At 44.8% G+C, this 23,918-nt stretch overlaps 1 protein-coding gene across 3 annotated transcripts in view; it reads right to left on the bottom strand.

Moving 5' to 3' along the window:
- The window catches only part of col18a1a (collagen type XVIII alpha 1 chain a), a 49,170-nt gene extending 25,464 nt beyond the window's left edge, over positions 1–23,706 (bottom strand). For 2 of the 3 annotated variants that reach the window (XM_084452352.1, XM_084452353.1), the window contains exons 1-5: positions 23,301–23,706; positions 10,375–10,916; positions 6,466–6,549; positions 4,612–4,671; positions 3,921–3,974 (exon numbers count right to left, since the gene is read on the bottom strand). In XM_084452352.1, the coding sequence (XP_084308478.1) occupies positions 3,921–3,974; positions 4,612–4,671; positions 6,466–6,549; positions 10,375–10,916; positions 23,301–23,631 (1,071 nt within the window). In that variant the 5' untranslated portion in view covers positions 23,632–23,706. The remainder of the gene's footprint in view (positions 1–3,920; positions 3,975–4,611; positions 4,672–6,465; positions 6,550–10,374; positions 10,917–23,300) is intronic. The other variant, XM_084452354.1, reaches the window with a different exon arrangement.
- Positions 23,707–23,918: the final 212 nt, after the last annotated feature.

The raw sequence follows: 23,918 nt of genomic DNA, 5'->3' as shown, positions 1-23,918 counted from the left end.
TTTCCCCAGACGCTGGAAGTACAGTAATGTGCCCATTCGTCAATGTCATTTTATTTATGTAGCACCATTCATATAAATTAATGTAGCACATAGTGCTTTACATGAAAAGAGATGGATAAAAACATAAATCATAAAAACACAGTGAGAACAGTTTTAAAAGAAACGATCAAAGTAAAACATTTAAGATAGCGTAAAATAGAATAAATACTATAAAAACTATACATTTATAAACATTTGTTATAATTTTTGGGAATAAAAAAAAGCTACACAATTTGGGAGCCGCGGACAATCTGGGGTGGAGCGGCAAGCGGGCGCGACCCCGTGAAATTGTCGCGCGCGTGCTCGTTTCGTGCACACGCCCGCCCACGACGAGCTGAATTGTAGTCAGCTTTCCCTGCTGCGCGCAGGACGCGTGCGTCCCCCGCTGATCCAAGCGAGAACGCAGGCGGAATATCGCTCCCCGTCTGAAACGGCCTTTAGACTGTTGCTTTATTAGTTTCATATCAGGTGAATGTGGCCATAAGCAGAGTGGGATATGATCATGGCTTCAAACCAAATTACTACACAAACTATATCTATGGTAGCTATTTTAAATGCCACTGTTGTGTGTGTGTGCATGTGTGTGTTATGTATATTATACCACCAAGATATATGTATGTGTGTGTATGAATGTGCATGCAAGTATATTGTGTACATAGAAGCGTGCTTGCTACTATGACATGGTAAACGACCAAACAACACGACAGCAATGGAATTATATTTGGGCCCCTGCAATGTATTTAGAAAATGCGGACCTAGATAAATAGTTTGTGTGTGTGTGTGTGTGTGTTCACTGTATAGTGGAGGGGGGCCATTCAGCAAGGTTCTGGACGGGGGACGGGAGGGGGTAGGCATTCCTGCCCCCTCCCTCTGCAGACATGCACGGCTGAACTAGCAGACCCTGGTGATCAAATAACAGGTGTCAGACCTTTGGAAAGAGGGGGTTGAACCTCCTCACATTTCAAGTAAGGGCCCAAGACAATAGCCAGCAGTCTGGGCATCCTCCTGTCCCATTCAGTCCCTCCGTTCCCTGCACCGGTCTTATTTCCTCCAAGGGACACATGTCCATTGAATGTCCCGCTGTGTGAGGAGGGCCTGCTGCACACGGAGGGTATTTCTGGTCGGGAGGAACAGGAATGTTCCCTGTTTAGGGCTCTCGCTCTGAAGGCAGGGGTCAGGGAAGGAAGGAGGTGGCGGTTGTGTGTGTGTGTGTGTGTGTGTGTGTGTGTGTGTGTGTGTCTGTGTTAGTGTGTGCCTGTGTGTGAGTGTGTGTGTGTCTGTGTGTTAGTGTGTGCCTGTGTGTGAGTGTGTGTGTCTGTGTGTGTCTGTGTGTTAGAGTGTGCCTGTGTGTGAGTGTGTGTGTCTGTGTATGTGTGTGCGAGCGTGCGTGTGTGTGTGTCTGTGTATGTGTGTGCGAGCGTGCGTGTGTGTGTGTGTGCAAACGTGTGTGTGTGTGTGGACAGATAAGGACGGACTGCCGAAGGTGTGCCACCACCGCTAGCGCCCCAGAAAAGACTATATCTACGGGAGGTTCCGTATTAGCCTATCAGAGGGGCGGGTGCCCAGCGTGACACAGAACGGTTCTGAAATATTCACCATTGAAAATTAACTAGTTTCCTCCCTGGGCAAACATTCTTCCCATCATACGACCCGGGATCAACTATGCAAAGAATTTGGCTCATTGAGTATTAATGACAGCTCCAAAGTGATATGTGGAGCCGAGCAGACAGGCTCCTGTACTCCCACACACGCATCCATCACAGCTGGGGAGAGGGGGCTGGAGGAGTCTGGATATGGTAATGATGGATTTGAGAGGAGTCCATATATTTGAGAGGGGCCCATGACTTATAGTAGGAAAATCATTAAAAAATTCCAGATGTACTGTGCTGTACTGTACGACTACTGTACGATGTTAATGAATTTGCCCAGAAAACACTTGGACACTTGAAAACACACTTGGGAGTGTGTCCAAGTGCCTACCTGTACGTCACAGATCGTACCGAATGCATGTGATGTTCTGTGAGTCTGTGCACCAGTGTCGTGCATTCAGATCACAACAAACCTCATGCAGCAATGCACTGTAGAGTGTGCTGAAAATATTATACTGCACACACCAGAGACCGTGACTAATTCATTTGGGAAACAAATGAAATAAGAAGTCTGTTGACTTCACTGTCACAAGCTGCACTTTAGAATGTTAGATGTTGTGTGTGAGTATGTGGTCCTCTGCTAACTTTTTAATGGGACTTTACTTGTTTCTAAATGCTAATTGAGGGCTTAGTTGAGGGTAATTTAAACTAAAATAGCTTAAAATCACCTATAGTAGTTCCAGTATTGCTAAAACTCACAAATTGAACAAGTTTGCTATAGAGCAGTTCAGTCACAAGGCAATCTTCCCAATCTTAAATCAAAACATTGTTAGATCCATACTTTTGAAAGGTACTTGCAAACAGCCATATTTTTTGTTGACAAAGCTGCATTACATTTCTATCTATATTGCGCATCATAATACTGTCAAATAAATCACAGAAATGAAATGTGCCATCATGTGGTGCGGGAACAAGCTTGCTTCTGTCTTTTTTTTCCCATGTAGTGAGAGTTGGGTTGAATCCCAGCCAAAATATGCTACCCGGAATAATGATGATAGCTCATGACAACCATCAATCACAGATCAATTCCCCTGTGACACAATGGAAATTTCCCGCCCAGACAAATCTCTGTTTCTGTCTCTAGTGTTTCCGTCTATGCCTGCCTGAGCCTGCAGACAGAGTCAGACATGGAAACAACTTCACTACGACGACGACTGTTCCTCATACTTGATGGAAACATCTCTCCACCTGATTGTTGGGGGCCAGCTGTTATGAAGGTTTTAAAGAGCATGGCATAGGGAGCTAATAAACACTTGTCAGTGAGATGGAAAATTCCTCTGTCGGCATCAAAGTTAGTCTCCCAATAACCATGAAGTTGAGTGGGCAGAGTTGGTACTTTAGACACCTACAGTCACATGAAATAATTGATGTCCGCACAAACAGCTACTCTATGATAGGATTTAATCCATGAGGACAAGAAAAACAACGTTTCGACCCAAGGTGGGTCTTCGCTTGGGTCAAAACATCGTTTTTCTTGTCCTCATGGATTAAATCCTATCATGAAGTAGCTGTTTGTGCGGACCTAAATCTTTTCATCTGATACCATATTGTCCTGCACCAGCAGAAGGTTGATGTGCTTAGCAACCCTACAATTTCTTCACAGCTACAGTCACACACACGCCATTTGGTTTCTTAGCCCCTCCCCCCTTCCCCCAAGTTCCTGGACTCACGCTTTGATTGACAAAACAGTCTGAATCAGAAATCAGGAGGGGGATTGTGCTCTGTGTGTGTGTGTGTATCTCATCGTCCTGAGTGGACATGACATCTGCTTTTCTGTGTTTTCCATCGTAATTGGACTAGCATGTGTGCGCACAGACAGTGGCTTTTGGGTTTGGAGGAAGCGTTTCATTTCCTATTACACATCGGGGGAAGTGTGTGTGTGCATCAGGTGGGCGTGCAAGTGTGTGTGTTTGCGTGCCTGTGTGAGTGTGTGTGTTTTTATGGGGGATACTACTGTTTCGGAGTCCCTAGCCGCTAGCCAGCGCATGTGTTAACCTCCAGTAAGCTATATTGTAGCAGGACCGACACATGAAACCTCTCCTTGATCCGGATCTCTGGGGTATCAAACAAGCACAATAACCTGGATTTCAACCTGACATGGTTTGAATCATTTATCATCAGGGGGAAAGAAGTGCCGACCTATCCTGAAACGTATCGTGAGTACGTGTTTGTGTGTGTGTGTGTGTGCGTGTGCATGTGTGTAAATGCACACTGACTTCCTGAAGAGCTTACCGTGCCACTCTGCCATTTCCACTCTACCCCGTTCCACTGATATCCACGGCCAGGCTGAGAATGAGAGAGAGATACTGTGAGACGGACAGGAGAGGACACACACACACACACACATTCAGAAAAGAAACTCTCCGAGATTTTTTATAACGATCGGATCATAATAAATCTTACATTTTACATTTTACAGGAAGTAAGAAGGACGTTGACTAAAACCTCCAGACTTGAAGTTCGCCGTGTTCAATAAAACATGAACTCAGCAGTTTTTAATCCAGCCCAAGGGATGAGAGGGGAAACATCATTCTCTTTTTGTGTATCCAGTGACAGAGAACATATTTCCCTGTCTGTGTCTTGAGGAGCGCAGTGGTTTCACAGATGACGTTTAAATGTGAAACTTGTACATTATTTCCTGGATATAGTTTAGAGGGAGGTAGAGCGGCCCGCTGGGGATCGCAAGGTCCCTGGTTCAATCCCAGCTCCCGGCATTGTGCAGAAGTGTCCTTGAGCAAGACTGCAACACTGAACTCCTAAATCACTCAGGTGCCAGCAGCGACGGCTGGTTCATTAGGGCGATATGGGCGACGCAACACCAAAGGGAAAGAGGGATTTTTTTTACTTATTATGCTAGTAGCTTCTAGTAGCTTTTAGTTTGTCCTGCTTCTGAATATCAAGATTAGTTAAATGTCCATCATACCGAGGGTGGCTTTCTTTCTGCTTTTGACTCAGCGTCGCCACTTCCACCATCACCTGATGCCTGGGAACAGAGAAACAGAGGCATTCTGGATTAACACACACCAGACACACGACAACGCTTTCAGACCAGATCATGAGTTGGGGAGCTAGACAGCAAAAAGTTCAAGTTTTCAAGTTTAAGTTCAAGGCTTTTATTGTCATGTGTAAAATACAATGAAATGCACTGTGCCCGGCACTCTCAGACATCAAGACAAACCTTAAGACATAAGACAGTAAGACATTACAACAATATGACAGGAGATGTTTACAAAATAAGACATTAAGACACTATAGACACTACGAAATACGACAATAAGACATTAAGACATTACAAAGAGACATTAAAGTGCATAGAGCAAAAGTAGGAGCATCAGTGATTCATCAGCCTAACTGCCTGTGGAAAAAAACTGTTACTGAGACGGGTGGTACGTGACTTGATGCTCCGGTAACGTTTTTTGGATGGAAGGAGAGAGAACAGTGCATGGGCAGGGTGACTGGGGTCCCTAATGATAAAAAAGTAAATAAAGTAATTTCTCCCTAGTGAAATGGACTAGTAAACGTGTATCAAAAAGATCCAAAGGTGCTCAATCTGTTTTGAGAATCGATTTAACATCAAATTAATTTCTAACGAGTAGCTGGATAAGTGAGTTTGTAGAACAATGTATAACTTTGAATACGAGACATTCGGTCTGTGCTGCTGTGCTATGCAGAGGATATGTCATATAAGACATTTTATGATAGCACTTTGAGGAAAAACAGCTGTGCTTAACATGAGGAAATTTAACTGGCATTAAAGACTTGTCCAAAATTGGAACCTGTCATTCATGTCAAATTGTGTTGACCGACGGGCAGTGCTTAATTTGTAAATCAGGAGGTTCCGGGACACAGCTGACGCACATATTTGTAGTTTTTATTTATTTATTTTTTTGCACATGCGCAAACTGCGAATTATACCCACAACGCTGCGTCTCACAAGTTTTCATTAGCCATAGTAATTTCATCATTTCACAACACAAACGTTCACTTGTTTATTATCTGCGGGGTTTACAGTAACCATGCCAACATATTTAGACACCAAAAAGCGTTAAACCCCGTGCCAGCATACAGAGCCCCCACCGGTACATGGGGGTCTGGCATTTCCCCATTCATGAGGACGCTGGAGAAACATGTCAGTGCAAAGGTCCGATAAGACTGTTGGTGCTGATTATCCATTTATCTGTTTTCTGCTTTAAACATATTTATTAAATATTATATTAAGGCTGTGAGGTCAGTCATTGGAAGCAGGCTTCTCTCTCTGTGTCTCTCTTTCTCTCTCTCTCTCTCTCTCTCTCTCTCTCTCTCTCTCTCTCTCACACACCTTTATGAATGAGAACAGGAACGGAGAGTGTGTGTGAAATGGATCAGAAGATGTAGAATTGCAACGACCAAACAGATAACATTAAATATTACACACAGTTTATTTACAGATTTTGATAGTGTCAAAGGAGGTGTTTTAACCTCTTGACAGAGATCAGAACCTCAATCAAAATGTCTTGTCTGTGACAACCAACACATCGGGGGAAGTGTGTGTGTGCATCAGGTGGGTGTGCAATTGTGTGTGTGTGTGTGTGCCTGTATGAGTGTGTGTGTTTTTTGGGGGGATACTACTGTTTCGGAGCCCTTCACCGAGGGGGTTGTCCATGCGACAGCTTTGTTTTGCTTCTAGCGTTCCCTTCGATGCTAAACCCTTAGCACCTGCTCGGTCATCTCCATACTGCAGCAGATGCCAGCGTCCTGTGTTTGTGGATGGGTGGCTTGGGGGTCAAAGTTCACTCACCACATCAGAGTCATCCCCGTCCTCTTCACAGTGTCTCTCAGCTGCCCGGGGGTCTCCGACCACCCTCAGCTCCCCAATCACCCCCTGAGAAACAACACACACACACACACACAGAAGGACACATGCGTTAATAGAAGACCTTTGATGTTTGATGGTGCGGTGACAGTATGAGAGGCTGTCATTATCATGCCATGGTACAGCCTGGTCTTGGTCTTCACACACACATACACACACACACATGCACACACACGTCTGCATTCACCTTTGCGCTGACCCTGTCACCTGTAAACACAGACACAAAGTTACTCCTCCCCTACCCTCTTCACACTCGCCACTGTAGGGAGTGTTTGCAGTGGGAATCCCCTTGGTTCCAGGGGGCTGTGGCCATTTTGATGAAAAGATTAACTCTCCATCTGTCTGTGACACTATCTCCCTCTTCCACAGTCCATTCCTATGAGTTTTCACCCAAAAGAAAAGCTTTCAGTGACTCGTATTAGCGCTATCTGTGTAGATCAAACAGCCAAAGCCTGGCATCTGGGGGATTTTGCTTAATGTTGTTTGTTGTGTGATATGGGTTCACGCATTCAACAGGCGTGAACTTAAAGATTCCAAGAGTCCTGCTAAGTGTCTATTTGTGGTTCTGTGAAGCCCCTATTCATGTTCTTTGAAGTGACACAATTGCGTACTGTTCTGTAGAGCCCATATTTAGGGTTGACGCTGTAGTTCAACATTTGCTATGCAGGTTGGATGAGATGAGTCTAATGTGCTGAGGTCAGTTTGTATGGAATGCTTTTTGCAGGTGCATCCGTGTGCAGGGAAAGCAACATTCAGTGGAAACGTGCACTATCTGCCAATCGCTACCTCCGCCCCAGAGACAGCGCAGGGTGAGAGATAATGTTTTCAGTGGCATGTTTGTTTGTTTGCTCGTTTGTTTGTTTGTTTGTCTTTTAGCAGGATTACGCAAAAACTACCAGACCGATTTCAATGAAACTTGGTGGAAGGGTGAAGCGTGGTTCACCTTAGAACGCATAAAAATTGTATAGGTCAACATCACATGGCGGGTCCATGAGCTGCCCAAACACAACCAGCCATTCACCTCCATTCATTTTTTAGACCAGGTTTACGCTAAAACTACCTCACTGATTTTCATGAAACTCAGCAGAGGGGTGCAGCATGGGTCAGCTAACAACCCATTATATTCTGGAGCGGATCTGAATCATGAGGCGGGTCCACGAGCCGCTCAAACACGCCCGGGCCGGCCATTAACCTCCATTCATTTTCTGGACCAGGTTTAGGTAAAAACTACCAGATTACATTTCATGAAACTTGGTGGAAGGGTGTGGCATGCTCCAATTTAGAGCCCATTCAATTCTGGAGTGGACCGAATCAAACATGGCGGGCCTTTAACCTCCATTCATTTTTGGACTTGTGGAGTGAAAAATTCCCCCCATTCATTGTCAATAGGGGGAATTGAAACGGTCATATCTCGACATGGGAATGTCACAGAGACGCGGGGTTTGGACTGGCATAAAGATTTCGGCCTAACGAATGCAGCAATAGTAAACATGTACTGTTTGAACGCACATGCGCATGCACAGAGCCATGAAATGCATTCATGGGCAGAGGTCTGTGCTCTCTGATATCTAGTTTGAAATATTTTAAAAGTTCCAGCTGCAGAGGACGTAAATAGAAGTGCATCGTGACTGATCACCAACACTATGTCTACCAACACCATGTTTCACTATGTCCTCAAGTACACATTATCCCATATACAAAAAAACTTCCACTCAATTAACTAGTCAAGAATGTAAACTTAAAAAATGAATGTTTAGATGCAAATGTCTCCATGTGCTCTGAATAGATTGAAAAAATCAAATTCACAGGAACATTTCAGTACAAGGCCGCCGAAAGGTTGTTAAGTGTTCATGGCCTGTTGCTCGGAAAATAAGGGTTTGACCCCCACCCACTGAGTACAGACAGTATGTAGACGATGGACCTCTTTATGACAAAATTTGTGACCTCAGGGTGATGCCCTTGGGGGTGTATGTAAACACATATTGTTTAATTGCTTAAAAAAGCCTCAAACATGAAAAAAACAAAACAATAAATCTTCACTGTCCTTCTACTACAGCCGAGAGAGAGAGAGAGAGACCTTCCTTTATAGTCAGCCAAAGCCTTCAACTTGCATCACATCATTTGATCTTGTCTAGGGTATTGTGAAGACAGACTGAGCTTGCTAGAATCCAAGTAGAGCCATTTAGGACTGCTTCAGAGCATGGTACAGTAACACTGGGAGGTCTATTTTGCTTGAATGCATTCCCAAAATAATGCCCAACTATATGGATGACCAAGAAGTCATGTGGGAGAGCCACATCAAACAGACTGACAACATGAGCCTAGTTTCTTTTCTTCTTCTCAATCCAAGCGTTCTCTCTCTCTCTCTCTCTCTCTCTCTCTCTCTCTTTATCTCTCTCTCAACATCTCAAAATGGCCCAAAACACTTCTGACCATTGAGAAAAGCATGATCACCCTATGGCCTCGGCTGTTTATATCAATCTCCCCACATACTTTCCTGACATACTTGCATTCACTACTCTCTGAAGCTAGACACTTCAGACTTAGACATACTGTCAGAAAAAAACAGGCCTGCCCCATTATAGAGCATCTGTCTTCCTTAGAGCCTAGGGTGAAAGTTCAAAGGGTCAGCTGGTGGGATTTTACAGCAGAGAGTCAGCGGGGGTTGATTATACCCCAACAGTGAGGCAGGGCAATTAACTTCTGTCCACTTCACTCGGTGGACAAGACGTTTTTATGTTTGGATTTAAAGCAGGCCAATTTGGGCAATCAAATCATGCAGGGTTTACCCAGGCACGACAGGTTCCGTTTCACGTGTCTGACTTCGGCTGAGATTGCCCCTTGGGGAACAGGATTGGGGCAAAAAATAAAAATAAAAGCTGCCTACCTTGTATGGACGATTTCTGATTCCTCTTCAACCTAACACCATTACGTTCTGCTTTGAACGGCTCTCTGGCATTAGTACTTACATGCATCTAACCCTTACTTGTGAACAAATAATGGACTGCCACAGCAGCTTTGGTTAATACTAAAACTAATACACAAAATACTAATTCAGATAAAGCCCATGGTCAATATATACTGTATCTTGCAGCATAAACCCTTGGCTCCACCGCGTCCATCAGTGTCAACCGTCAGTGTCCGTCAAAAATCAAGAAATGAACCTCAGAAATTCTCTAACGTCGGACGCAGGCGTCAAACGCGACGCAACGGCTGCAGTGGAGCCGCTGTCATTAATTACAACGGGTTCATTTCCTGAACGTGTGATGGTTGATGGTTGACGCTGACGGACCCAGTGGAGCTGAGCCGTAGCGGGGTTGGGTTTAAGAACATTTCACCTCACTGAACTCAGGATAGCAATTAATTTCCTAAATGGCCACAGTGAAGGGAAACTGACCCTTGATCCCTTATTTCAAAGAGTACATCAAACAAACCAGGAATCAGGACATCATACATACCAGGAAGCAGGAACCAGGACATCATACATACCAGGACATCATCATTCATACCAGGAACCAGGGCATAATACATACCAGGAACCAGGACATCATATATACCAGGAACCAGGACATAATGCATACCAGGAACCAGGACATTATACATACCAGGAACCTGGAACTGGGACATCATACATACCAGGAACTAGGACATCATACATACCAGGAACCAGGACATCATACTGTACATGCCAAGAAACCAGGACATCATACATACCAGGAACTAGGACATCATACATACCAGGAACCAGGACATCATACATACCAGGAACCAGGACATCATACATACCAGGAACCAGGAAATCATACATACCAGGAACCAGGACATTATACATACCAGGAACTTATCAGGATCGGCTCCTCCGGCTTGGCCCACAAAGACCCCAGCTCCGGCCTCCAGCTCCATCTCGTCCGGCGACCTCTCGAAACGCACCACCTGGGGGTCTGAGTCGCAGTTCATGTAGAGGGTGACCTTGTCATCCAGCACGGCGATGGAGAAGCGCGTCCACGTGTCCCTCAGCGAGGGCACGGCGAAGGTGGCCGCCACATACGATTCCATGGAGTCGGGCTCCGTGTAGTAGAGGATGATGTTCTGCTTGCCGCCCTGCACTGCCGACAGCTTCACACCCACATACATGATCTGCTGGGCGGAGTCGGTGACGGAGAAGACGATGCCGCCTTTGTTGGAGGTGGGCTGGAGGTTGAAGAGCAGGGAGAAGTCTCGATAGAAGGGGCTGGGCAGGTGGGCGCGTGCCAGCTGGCCCGTGTTGGCGTCGGGGCCGAAGACATAGCCCGGGCTGTTGTCCGGCCCGTAGGTCTTGGTGATCTCCTCCGGGGGCGGGTCCCCGATCAGCTGCAGTAGAGATACGCCGCTCTCATCTAGAGGGGAGGAGAGGCAGGAAATGAGGTCACAGTAAACAGGAAACCACAGAGGACGGGGGTGGGCTGCATGGCAAGGATATGTTAGAGAGAGCTCTCCTGTTAGTCTGCTGGAAGGGGGTTCCCTTGGTGAGTTTGGGTGGGGAGGTGAAGACTATCATCACACTCTTGAGTTGTGTTTTATGAGTCTTTGTGGGGGTTGTGTTACACTAGGGCAACTTTTATGAGGGTGTGTTATTCACAGGAACATGGAACAGGAACATCTAAATGAACCTATCAAGGACAGGTGATGATGTTCTCTGACATGGGAAACTGCTCAAAATTCTTAGCAAATATTGCTCCTAATGCATATCTTCACAGAAAAAAATGCTGCACATTCCAATATAACCTTGAATGGGAAATTTAAAAAAATGTTGGAGAATAAACATTTTATAGAAGTGACCTTTTTGCTCTTAATTGTACAATGCAACACTGTGGGACGAGCTCTCTGAAGACTATCAAATAAAAATGTCAAATTATATCATAAAAGTCTGGTTTATAATAAACTAGCTTTGATATTCCCAAAATCACCCAAAAAAAGGCAGACGAGATGAGAATGGTTTCTCCAGGGAGCAATGGGAATAGATCTCTTTGCAAGGCTTTAAGCCTGATGGACCCCTTGTGAATACATGCCTACATGAAATGTATTTTGCTTCAGTTACTTGGGGGTAATTCCCTGCTAGCCCCTTGATGAATTATGGGTTCTTGTAGACGTTTGTGTGGTTCAAAGCAGTGACCTCCTGCCCTACTCTGTTCCTGAGATTTAAACAGTATTTACAATGGAGAATGGTACAGAGAGCAGTGGATACGGGTTCATACAGTACATACAGTAACTAGTGCTTCAGTATTCAGTGATTGGTTAAGCAACTAACTTATCAATATACTACATTGTTCAAACTTCAAAAACAAAAGTATCAAGACATCTATCAAGCAATAATGCTGCATTCCTTTTGGCTGAGAAGTGGTGGGGTGAGAGACAGAGAACGACGTCACCCATGAAGTAACCTTGTTACAGCAGACACCAACAACAGCTCGGAACAAAGATGAATGTTGGCTAGCTTTGTTTGCCAAACCAGTAGATAACAATGCGCTATGCGGTATTTTGCGCATACAAAAGAGGTAGCGAACATGTCCTCAGACAACAGTTGTGCAATACTGTGTAATTAAGTAAATACGAGAGAAATTCTAATAATTACTAAAGTTTCACTTAGTTACACAGTGAGCATCTTGTTCATGACTTCCAGCACAAACTGGGGGTAGGGTCGAGTGGTACGAGTTCACGAATGGAGAAAACGTGGAGAGGGGCGTTCCAGTTAAAACTGAGAGTTGTACTGTATCTCTTAAATCCCCACTTCCCGGCCCAAATGGAACACAGCATAATGTCAACACTGTAATTCAGTTCTAAGAGATGACCAAACATTCACCAAAGTCAACGTTTTTTCTTCCTTTATCAACACGTGCATGTGTGATCACCTAAGATTACTGTTTTGCATCAAAGACACACTTCCTGGTCCTTTGAAGGAATGCTTTGTGTACCACCCCGTGATTAATACATGCCTCTCTATCACAACGTGCAAAGTATCCCTGGTGCGCTGTGAGGACTATGGATCGTTAATGTCCGCAGGTGGCTCCACTGAGAGGCAAAACATACGAGGTATTCTGCTGAACTGACATACAGAAGGTCTGCGTGGCCTCTTAAATGCCTGCTGTAGAATGCGAACCAACATACTGAATCATACAAATACTGTATGTGCACCAAAACTAGCTTGTGTACAGTCTGGTGACATGAGCCATTTCCTGTCGTCCTGGGCCATCACTTCAGCAGTGGTCGGTGACCCAACAGAAGAAACAGATAATATGTCTGTCAACACTATAAGACAGATTCAGAGAGCTCCACATGAACTGAAAGTTCAGAAAAAATGACTGGGGTCACCCTGAAATAAGACTGGGGCATTATCTGTAGTACCATAGAGGGCCCGGTCCCAACCACCTTAGAGAGGCGTGGGTCCTTGACTATTGCCTCGTTGACAGCCAACAATTTGTCATTTGCGCCAGCCTCTCCAGATGTTGGCTCTGATAAAGTGAGAATGAGGCACCCTGAGGGGAGGTGTGTGTGTGGGGGGGGGGGGCTCGCAAGTCCTCACAGGTTTGCTGACTCTGACTCTCTGTTTTGACTTCACTGAGTTCAGCAGGGAACAACATAGTAAAACATTCAGCCAGAGATACATATTTCATATAACTGTGGGAAGAAATAATCATGCTAGGAATCAATTCCTAGAAAAAAAAAAAAAAAAAAAAATCCACCATGCAGACCAGGTGCAGGACAAACCGGAGTGCAAATGAGAAAAAGACCGTCCGCACACTGGAGCATATAGAAAAATTGAATGTTCCCAATAGTTTATTGAATATTGACGTTTCGATCGTATTCGATCTTCATCAGAAACTATTGGGAACATTCCATTTTTCTATTATGCTCCAGTGTGCGGACTCTACTCTTTTTCTCAAGAATCAATTCCTAGTCATGGAATTTCTACCAGCAAGATCAATACTTGGCACCCACCTGGCCCTGACTCAATTCATACATTCAGACAAAAATAGGTTCTCTCATGTAAGACAACCTCCTCTGCCAAGTAGAGTAATTAATCATATCTGCTCTCCTCATGAAATGTTCACCTGTACCGATCAGTACCCTGATCCCCTTCTACACACAACCCAAACGATTCCTACAAACAGCCTCCTTGGTCGTCACATCCCTGCCCATGAGCGAAAATTGGCAGTGGACAGCTGAGGCTAATTGATTCTCAGGCCAATTAAAGTTGAGGGACAGTAATATGTTGGAATGTGGGACACTTCTACCAAAACACAGCCTGGTTTTTCCCTTTTTTCCCTTAGATCATAATGTTTCTTTTGAAAGGGAAAGTCTGGCCTCCTTCTGCTTTAATATAATTCTCTCATTCCCCGATGATGCGCTCATCTGATTTTCTGATGTGTTCTGCCAGCCTCCCAGCTCATTTCTCCTCTGCCGTTGGCATGTTTGGGAGTTGTCTTGTTAATGTGTGTGTATGTTGTGTATGTGTGTTTCCAGCATCCCCACATAGTTTCAGGAAGCCCCTCACACCTATTATGCAGACCAGATTTACCCATGGGCCTGTGCTGACAATATTAAAACTATATGTTGCAAATGGCTCGCTAGTTTGCCACCGTCAAGTGGCAGTGTGGTATGATCTGATATGATGATCATGGGTGTGGTGTAGTCATCTCCGTCAATTTTAGGATTACCGTCTATGGTCGGGACACTGAGTTAGTGCATGTTGATGACTCAGTCTAACATAGTTATGTAAAAACACCCTTCGGTCAACAACAACGGAAAAGAACATTTCAACACGATTAGAACAGAACATAATTTCAATACCGTCTTTTCTAACTGCGGTTGACGCGTTTCGACCAGAGCGCAAGCCTCTAAAGGCATGTATTGTGTCGTCGAAAGGCCAGTGGGGTCATTTGTTAGAACTGACCCCCCCAAAAAAGTCTGTGTTCAGAATTAGCATTTTTACTAGAAACTCCTTTCAACTTCTCCAAAAAAGCTTTTGTCAACCAATGACAGCTTAACAAGTAATTTGGGCAAATCAGGCAGAGAAAGGAACTGCCCCTGAAAGGGGGCCTGGAGCTGGGTTTATGGTCCTAGTTTGTTTTCTTGCAGTCATCACTGACCACAGGCCCCGGATACCACACATGCCTCTTTCCCACCCGTTAAGAGACATTAAGCATATACACTGAGAGCTTGATAAAGCTGTATACATTACATGGTGTACCGTAGGCTACTTGATAAAGCTGTGTACACCAGAACATATCCTTTGAGTATACACTCAGGGAAAATCCCAAGCTTATGAAGATAAGTGGGGTTGGGGGAGGTGGGTAGAAGGGGAAGTGACAGAAGGGGATTAGTGATTGGAACCCCCATGTCCTGAGGCAGTTCTCCTCCCAAAACGTGCCATGGGAAAATAAGAAACATCTGGACTTACTGCGGTGAACTATGGGTTCCTCTGGCTATGCTCTGTCACCAATTAAAACATCCCTTGGGGCCTACTGACAATGCCAAAGAATCGCTCTTGCAATGTAACTGACTCGTCTGTGGTCCAGACCTGTCCTTATGGGGGTCAAAGGTTGTATGAGTGCCACAAAAGCCCATGGTTGTAAATACTTTTTTTTCCCCAAATGTCTTTGCAGCATATGATTTTCTATAGGGTGGGGTTGTGTTTTCAGTGCAATCCTTTCAAGCTGGTTTACAAGTGAATTAAACATCAAATTAAGTTTGGTAGCAAACAAGTCTGGGGACTGTGTTAGCACCGAGAAGCTTAGTTGGGCCTTTCAATGTTTAGACTAAACTGGTGATCCATTTGGCATTGGTTTCCTAATTTTCCTCACTCTGCTTCAACCATGACATTCAGTGTCACTGGGTACACAGTTATGCTAGCGAAGTCAAATGGATGTCATGTTTGAGGGCGGCAGTAGCCCTGCAGACAAAGGAGGGCCAGCTACTGGTTCCTGTTCTTGGTTTGGTTAAAAACAAAATAGTGGGTTGTGTGACTGTTGCTAGTTGTTACCAATGCCACAGGTGTGCCCTTGAGCAGAGCACTTACCTCATATATATAAAGTTGTCTCCTAACACCGTAAACAGAAGTAGCTATCATATAAAAGCATTAACGTAACCATCACAAATATGTAGATATGTCTATTAAATTAAAAAGGTACTGTAGTACACTTTATTTTGTCAAACTTATATTGTATAGGCTATGTGCCAACCAAATAAAACTTCACCTTCAAATTATCTCAGATTTGTCACAGTATAGTATCTGCACACTGATACAACTAAAACATTGTAGACATTTTAGTTAAAGCAACAATGGTGTTGCATAGCCACAGACCAAGACTATTAGAATCTTATCCCAGAGGATAAGGCATCGTATTTCTATTCCTTTTGCCACTATTTACTGCAGCACATGTCCCCGATAAACAGGTGACTGAAAACTCACTGACAGTCAGATAGAGGATATCTGTAAAGTTCATGAACATGGCCTACTTTGCAAACCTACTTTCCATACAAAAAAACGCTAGTCCTACAGCTGTTACACCCAGGTAACTCATTATCAGGTATGTTTGGGTAGCCATTGATTAACTGACTGAATAGTCAATGTTTCCCTATGCTGCACATACCACTGTGTAAGACAACAGTACAAATGTACATTGGGGTTAAATCAACTGGCCACAACTCCCACCATATCAGATTTTTGTAATTCTATCAAACCGGTCAGGAATTTTTCATCGCCCTTGGTGACCACAGCTCAGAAAAGAGTGTGGGATGCCTCAAGGATCCATCCTAGGGCCCTTACTTTTCAGCCATACATGCTACCACTTTGCAGTGTCATTAGGAGTCATCATAGCTACCATAGCTATGCAGATGACACCCGACTATATTTCTGTAACACCCCGTCATTACAACTCGACTGACTGCCTTGTAAAGTGTATTACGGATATAAATGTATGGATGTCACATAATTTCCTCCAGCTAAACCAAGACAAGACAGAGGTACTGATCATTGGTGAAAAAGCTTAAAGAGAGAAACTATCTGCACATTTAAAAACACTGGCAATTGACACCAAATGTCTACAGTAGGTGTCGTACTTGACTCAGATCTTAATTTTGAAGCCCAGATCAAGAATATTACCAAGACATATTTTTACCACTTAAGAAACTGCCAAGGTGCAACCGTTTCTCTCTCAGGCTGACTAATGCATATGCTTTCATCACAAGCAGGCTGGGCTACTGCAATGCTCTACTGTCTGGCCTACCAAAGAAATCAATTTCTAAACTACAAATGATACAGAAAGCTGCAGCACGAGTCCTCACTAAGACTAGATGGAGGGCACACATCACACCAGTCTTAAAATCACTGCAATTGTTACCTCTCAGTTTAAGAATACACTTCAAATTATTTTACTAGTCTTTAAATCTCTCCCCAGTGCACCTGAATACATTTCAGACATGCGTGTTAGGTACATGCCCAGTAGATTTCTCAGGTCCTCAGGTACTGAGCTCCTAACAGCGAATTGACTTAAACATTTTCCAGGAGCTTGCTCGATCGTCTCGTTCAGAGAGGTCAGGGAAGATTTTTTTCAGCTCACCCTTTCGGCCCCCAGGTGAAACTGTTTTTTTGCTTCCCACTGGAAAATGTAGGGTTAGGTTCTATGTCCATCCGCCCATTGCTCTCCTAAAAGCATGTTGCCTCTGTATGAAATGCACTATACAAATAAAGTTTGATTTGATTTGAATGTTGAGTATAGTTCTATAGTTGGATGCAGCAGACTGAAATACTCAATTCTGATTGGAGAATCAAGGCATTCTACTGTCAATTATTTCTGAACAACTGACTGACGTTAGCATTCTGACAGAGCAATATTGATCGCTGCTAGCGGCAACACTGGTCGACCATTATTCTCTAGCTAAGCTAATTCGCTGGCGAAAGAAAAAGTGTAACATTAGCTGTTTTTCCACTGTTCAGAGAAATGTATCACTGAAGTAGAGTCTATAATGTCTCGTCATACAGTTAAATACAGTGCTGTGCCATAATTTGTATCATAGATTAAATAGCATTTCCAAAACTGCATGCTGCAGGAATACTTAAATTATCCATCTTTCACTACCAAAACAATCTTAGAATGACCCAAGATGGTTGGTGTCGAAACAGCTTTTCATTGGTTGAACTGAAATGGAATGTCCCAGTGCTTAAAGGAAGTCAGTCAGACAAGTACAGCATGACCAGCACAGCACCCAAGGTATCAGGAGAAAGACACACAACTACGATTACTAATTTAGGAATATTTAGTTCATGTCACTGATATCGAGCACAAATAAATCTTTCTTGTCAAAGTAGGCCAATCGTACCAGCTAATTCCTCTAAGTAACCTAAGAAGCATATTGGAATGCATACGGTACTTTCCATTAAAACGATCCTGTCATCAGTGAATCATTTGAATGACTATCCAGCTGAAAATGGCTAAAACCTCACTGCCCCAAAACTAGATCCCCCCCCCCCTCCTCAACACACACACACACACACACAAGGTAAAACTTCAACCCAAAAGAAGGTGAGACCATCTCCAGCTGTGTGGAATACTCTTCAGGGCGTAATGTGATACTGTTCAAGTAATCTACCTGTAATCTCTCCTGCACTTAAGATGCTCCACAGAGCAAAGGCTAAACAGAAAAAGCTCTGCGGTGACTTATAGGATTTTAACTCCCCTGACACAGTAAAATTCTAAAGTACATCATATTACAAAAAGATGCATGAATTTGAATTTATTCCAAGTCAGTTGTCTCTAAATATGTGAGCGGATGCCTCTGACTAGCTGAGCATGCACTTTGTTAAAAACTCAACAGTCATCAACAGACTCAACTTGGCTATCCCTCAGCTTGAAATCTCAATGTTTCTTGGGGGGGGCACAAGTTTTTAGACCAAGCTGTGCCCATAATTGGACCCTTCTGAGTGCAGCCGGGAGTCCGGGACTAACGTTCCCTTGGCAAACTCTGCGGGAGAGCTCTGCCAGGCTTTGGGCCTTCCTGTCATAGGATACAATATCAGAACCCCACAATGGAACCACGCTGTCTGTAATCACTGTCAGACCCGCTTCACACTGGCATCCTTACCACCCCCTGGGAATGCACAGCTACAAACATACAACAACGTGCTGAAATGGATACGCACACGCAGACATCATACACCACTAAAACGGACCACCGTAGCAGTTAGACCTTGGATTTAAATTCGGTGAGGTAAAAAAAAAAAAAGAAAAAAAAAAATACTTGACAGTCCATTATGGAACTTCATCTGTTGCCCATTGTTCTAAAATCGGGGTTTTCCCAAGTCCTTTCCATTCATTTTTGGGAACTGACCGTGTTAATGACAGTATTAAAACGCAATTGACCCTGACCCTTTAAATCTGTGGCTGCTTGCCCTTCAAAGGAAAGGCTAGTAACTATGGGAGAGATATATCTGAACTGGCTAATGTGCTTTAGCAATCTTCTTTCATGCCAATGGGGTGCTCTCCTATTGGAAGAATGATAGCATCTGACAGGCCTCTGATTCACTCAAGCTCAGGCCAATATCTTTGAAATCTTCCCACGGGTGGCAACTCTCCCACACGCACACACACACACACACACACACACACACACACACACACACAAACACACACACATAGTCCCATATCGATGTGTGTGAACTGCCCCAGTGTTGTCTGCCGTGCTGTGAAGGGCACTAAAGAAGGAGTCTAGCGCGCACCCGCCCTAACATTCCAGCTCAAAATTATGAAGGGAGGTGATGAAAGATCCTTCCATGGCGCTCCATCACCACTGAATGATGGCCACCGGGGGTAGAGGGGGTGGGCGGGGGGGTTTGTGAGGAGAGGTACTGTACAGACATGGATAAATCAAGCTTCCTCTCCCACACACGATGTCACGGGGAACGGCAGATAGCAGCAAGTGTCTGATACAGTAACCATGACGAACATAACAGGCAGTACGGACATTTAAGACAGTTGCCAAGGGAGATTGTGGGAGGATGAAGAGGGCTGAAGAGCTCAGGTTAGGTTAAGATCATAAAAACAACTTTCGCTTGAGAGTAGGTCTATACGGGGTTGAGTGACACATTAGCTTGGCATTACCTCGTTATGATGAAAGCCAAAGCCCACCAAAGTAAATGTTTATGCATTTTTTAAAAGATTATATGGCATGCTAAGAATTTGACAGACCTCACAGGAGTAAGTAACCAAGTGTTTCCCTACATCTTAATCCATCTGATTACAGAATGCTTGGCGTTGGACCTCAACCATCAATCCCCACCTAAGTTTCAGTCTGTGGTATCTATGCCAAACAATTCTTGAGCGAGTGGTTCCAGATGAGCGGGGCGATTTTGCCTCACCAAGGATGATATACTGTAACTGATAACACAGACCCTCTTACACCTAGGGGCAATTCTGTCAGGCAATACCAAGCATGCCTAATTGGTGAACTACTCTGTGTAGCAACTTTAAAATTCAGCCCTTGAGGGTCTAACTTTGTAACGGGAGTACAGTGCATGGCCTCATTTACAAAGTCACATTTTGCTGCCACTGCCTGAATCCTTCACAAAATCTCATTGAACTTCCCAACACCTCTAAGCAGCTGAATATTCACTTAGTGACGGGACCAAGATACATCTTGTCCACTACCAGCTGTCAGTGGTGGTGGGTGTGGGAAAGATAGAAGTGCTGTAAAAAGACAGTCTTGACTCCTGCTGATATGGGTTAAGAGTGAGGGCTGAACACTGACTTGAGACTTAACGTATTCCAGTCAGGAGTAAACAGGCAAAGCATTGATATTTTAAGCGTACGTGTTAGGTTCATGAAGCTTATTGGACATACAGTAAAAAGCGATTGACGCTTTGAAGATGGTTAACAACTGTGAATTATTTCTCCTTAGATTCCTTCTCCCTAGACCTAGGGCAGTTAGAGGAGAAAATAAACAATTACTCCATAAATACCCCCGTAAACCTGAGCATGCACTTCTTAACAGCCTATAATTGCTATTTAATTGGAATTTAAGTCTCCCATCCTCAACACCTCCAGCACTGAAATACCGTTCCCATCTTTTATACTTCAAGACTGAGGAAGTTCACTGTACTTTGAATGGTATTTGAAGGGTACAAAGGAGATTCAGAAAGCATGTGGTACTGTATAAGCACAAGGGTAATTATTCGACAGAGACCGGCAAAAGCTTGAAGCAGACTGGAGCTGAACATGTGGTTTAGTGATTTTGCCGAGGCGTGCTCGAGAAAAAATGAATCCTAAGAGCCTCTCTCACAGTCCCATATTGGTAGGGAGGTGTTCAACTAAATTAGATAAGAGGCTGTACTCACACACACACACACACATACAAACACACACTCAGGTCACGGAGGTCAAGAGCTACTTTTAATGGAATAGAAACTAATAGAATGACCAACTCCATGCCACACAACTCTCTGAAACTCCAGTAGGAGAAAATCAGACCCAGGTGGTTAAGTAAGTGGTACAAGTTTAGGAATAATCTCTACTGCCCTCTGCTGGTGTGCAACGGTATTGGCTAAGTATTCCTGGTCTAAATCTCATGCTACAAACTGACACACACACACACACACACACACACACACACAGTGCGGCTGCACTGTTTAAAAACAAAAGTCACACATCAAACATGACAGCTTGATTTGTACATTTAAAGACAGACAAATGCACTTTTTAAACCTCCAAAAGTCTTTTTTTTTTTGAAGTGCACACTCCCATGCCAACATTTCCATTACATGCATAAATCGCTCGCAAAACCAAATTACATTCATCAGGGTTTATCAATGGTTTATGCTGTGGATATACAGAGATGTCACACCTTGTTAATGTAAAGATCACATGTCAAGAGGGAATGTATAAAATGTACACTTTATCTCCAGGTGTTGCTCCATTCTCTGCCTGCACTCACACCCAACTCACAGGGTTTCCCCCAAACACAGACCTCTTAAACACAGACCTTGTAGACTCAAAAGCCTTAGGAAAAGATGTGCAAGTTTTCGCTAATTGTGCTAGTCTAACCCAATCAATTCAAATTGTCAAGCTATGTGTACCTGAAAAAAGTTTTCCTTTGAAATTGAGTTACTTAAAACATTCCAGACCTCTACGTTATACTATTTCAGACGTCAACATTATGATATTCATCTGCCTTAAAAGAAGTCTATTCAGCCTGCAAATTGACACATTTTTCACACAGTCAGTCTGTCACAGCACAAGCAGACGTTAGCTCTCTCTAGATCTTCAGAAAATCTGTCTGATTTGATTATGTGAAATGTGATCTATTAATCCACTGTGTGTGTGTGTGTCTCCTAGTTGTCAGTCACATGCTAGGTAAGACACTTAAGACATACACTGACATGCAAAGGAATCAGGCTGTTAAAAAAGCATCTGTGCCATGCTTGTTAACTATCTCACACTTCTCTTTGAAGAGATGTTAGGTAGCCAAAATTAACCACAACGGTTAGTTGTGTCCCTCCACTGGCTATGCCATGCACGACCAGGACAACTGTCAATACAAGGGATTGGGTGACAAAAACCAGACAAGACTTGGGATTGGAGGAAGGTGGAGAATTGGGTGGCTGGTTCAAAATGGATTCCCCCATCGAGGGATCCATTTTAACCAGTAATTACCTTTCCAGTTACTAACTGACAAGCACTGATACCCATCGTCCTCCTCCTCGGGCAGAGAGTGGCACTCCACGGGGAGGCGGCCCTCGTTCAGGAGCGTCCAGCAGCTGTCCCGCAGGACCTCGCAGAAGCTCCGGCACGGCAGCGCCGGCGCCGAGTCCGGCGGGCCGCACCTGGGCACCAGGAGCAGGCAGAAGAACCACTCCAAGCTATGGTGACAGCGGGAGCGCAAGAGCCACGCCCACTCGCTCAGGGTCGCCCGGACCTCGTCCACGCTGCTGTGGTTGAGGTGATTGGGTGCGGCGAAGCCCGCAGACGGGCAGAAGGGGAGAGGGGTGTCCGGGAGCAAGCAGCGCGGGGGCGCCAGGGCCGGCACCGGGCTAGCTACGAGAGAGCGGTGGTCTCCGGGAGGGGTTAGTAAATCACCTGGGACAGTGTATTCACCAGAATACTCCGTCGAGTTAAGATCTTTGTCATTCAAACTATAGCTACTGTTAATGGTTCTATCACCACTGATGCTACTGGGAGCAGTCTCAAGAGAGAAACTGAGGTTTTGCATGGACTGACTCTCTAGAGGTATAGCCATATGCCTCTCATCTGTTCTGTTGTGTTTGCCCAAGGCACTTTCTAAAATGTCCAGTTTCGTCTCATCTGTTGCTATAGGTGCACTGTTGCTTCTTTCTATCAAACCGCTGAGGTCTGTAGTCTCAGGAGAGACATGAAGGCTTTGGACCTGTTGACCGTCTAGGGGTTTACCTGAAGCGTTTCCCTCATCTTCTGTTCTGTTGTGTGTGTCCAATCTACTTTCTAAAACTTCAATTTCCGGCCTATCTGCTGCTTTAAGCGTACTGCTCTCTACTAAACCTGTGAGAACAGTCGGCATAACTGTTGCCTCGTGGCCCTCCCACACAGAGGACCCAGATTCAGATATGGCTTCATTGCTAGAACCAAACCCAGACCCGGACCCGGACAAATAATCCGGCCCAGACCGTGATTCAGACCCAGACCCAGAACCAGACCCAGACTCAGATTCAAATCCAGATCCAGACCCCACAATCGGAAGTGAAGATGTGCCATTACCAGGTTTGCCTCCCGTTGATGAAGGCCCAGAGTTGTCATTTCTGCTGGATTGAGATGTAGGCCTCACAGTGGTCAACTTGGGGTCCAAGTTCTGATCCCAAGTCTGCCCAAACTTACGAATCGCGTTGGCCACATCAATGATCTCCGCTCCGACCCCTACGATGTTCTCTGACGGCGGTTCTCCGCTACCCCCCGCGTCGCCGGACCCCTCGCGGTCCACAGACGGGGCTGCGGTGGTGGTCTCGGACCACGAGAAGAACCAGGCCTCCGAACAGCCCACCCACAGTACCAAGAGAAGAGAGACTCCTCGCCGGAATCCCATTTTAGACATCCTGCCCACTTGTGCACATCCAGCAGCTTGATCAGTCTCCCAGAGTAAACTGTGACATGCCCACTGCCACTTAGCTCCACATGCACTCTCCTCCAGTCCAACTACATGCAGACCACCAGGCAGAGAGGGAAAACTAAGGAGGTGTGGCTTATTCAACGGAGGGAGGGGAGGGGGCAGAGGGAGGTCGCTTTCTCACTGGCTGCCCCTGTAATCTCCCCCTCCCCCTAGACTCCTCCCCCCATCTCCTCCTTTTGTCCCAGCATTGAAAAGCCTCCCTCTTGCTGAGT

The sequence above is a fragment of the Borostomias antarcticus genome, assembly GCF_949987555.1.
Source record: "Borostomias antarcticus genome assembly, chromosome: 17".
Lineage (NCBI taxonomy): Eukaryota > Metazoa > Chordata > Actinopteri > Stomiiformes > Stomiidae > Borostomias > Borostomias antarcticus.
The sequence above is the reverse complement of the archived record's forward strand: the minus strand, read 5'-3'. Positions and strand labels throughout refer to the sequence as shown.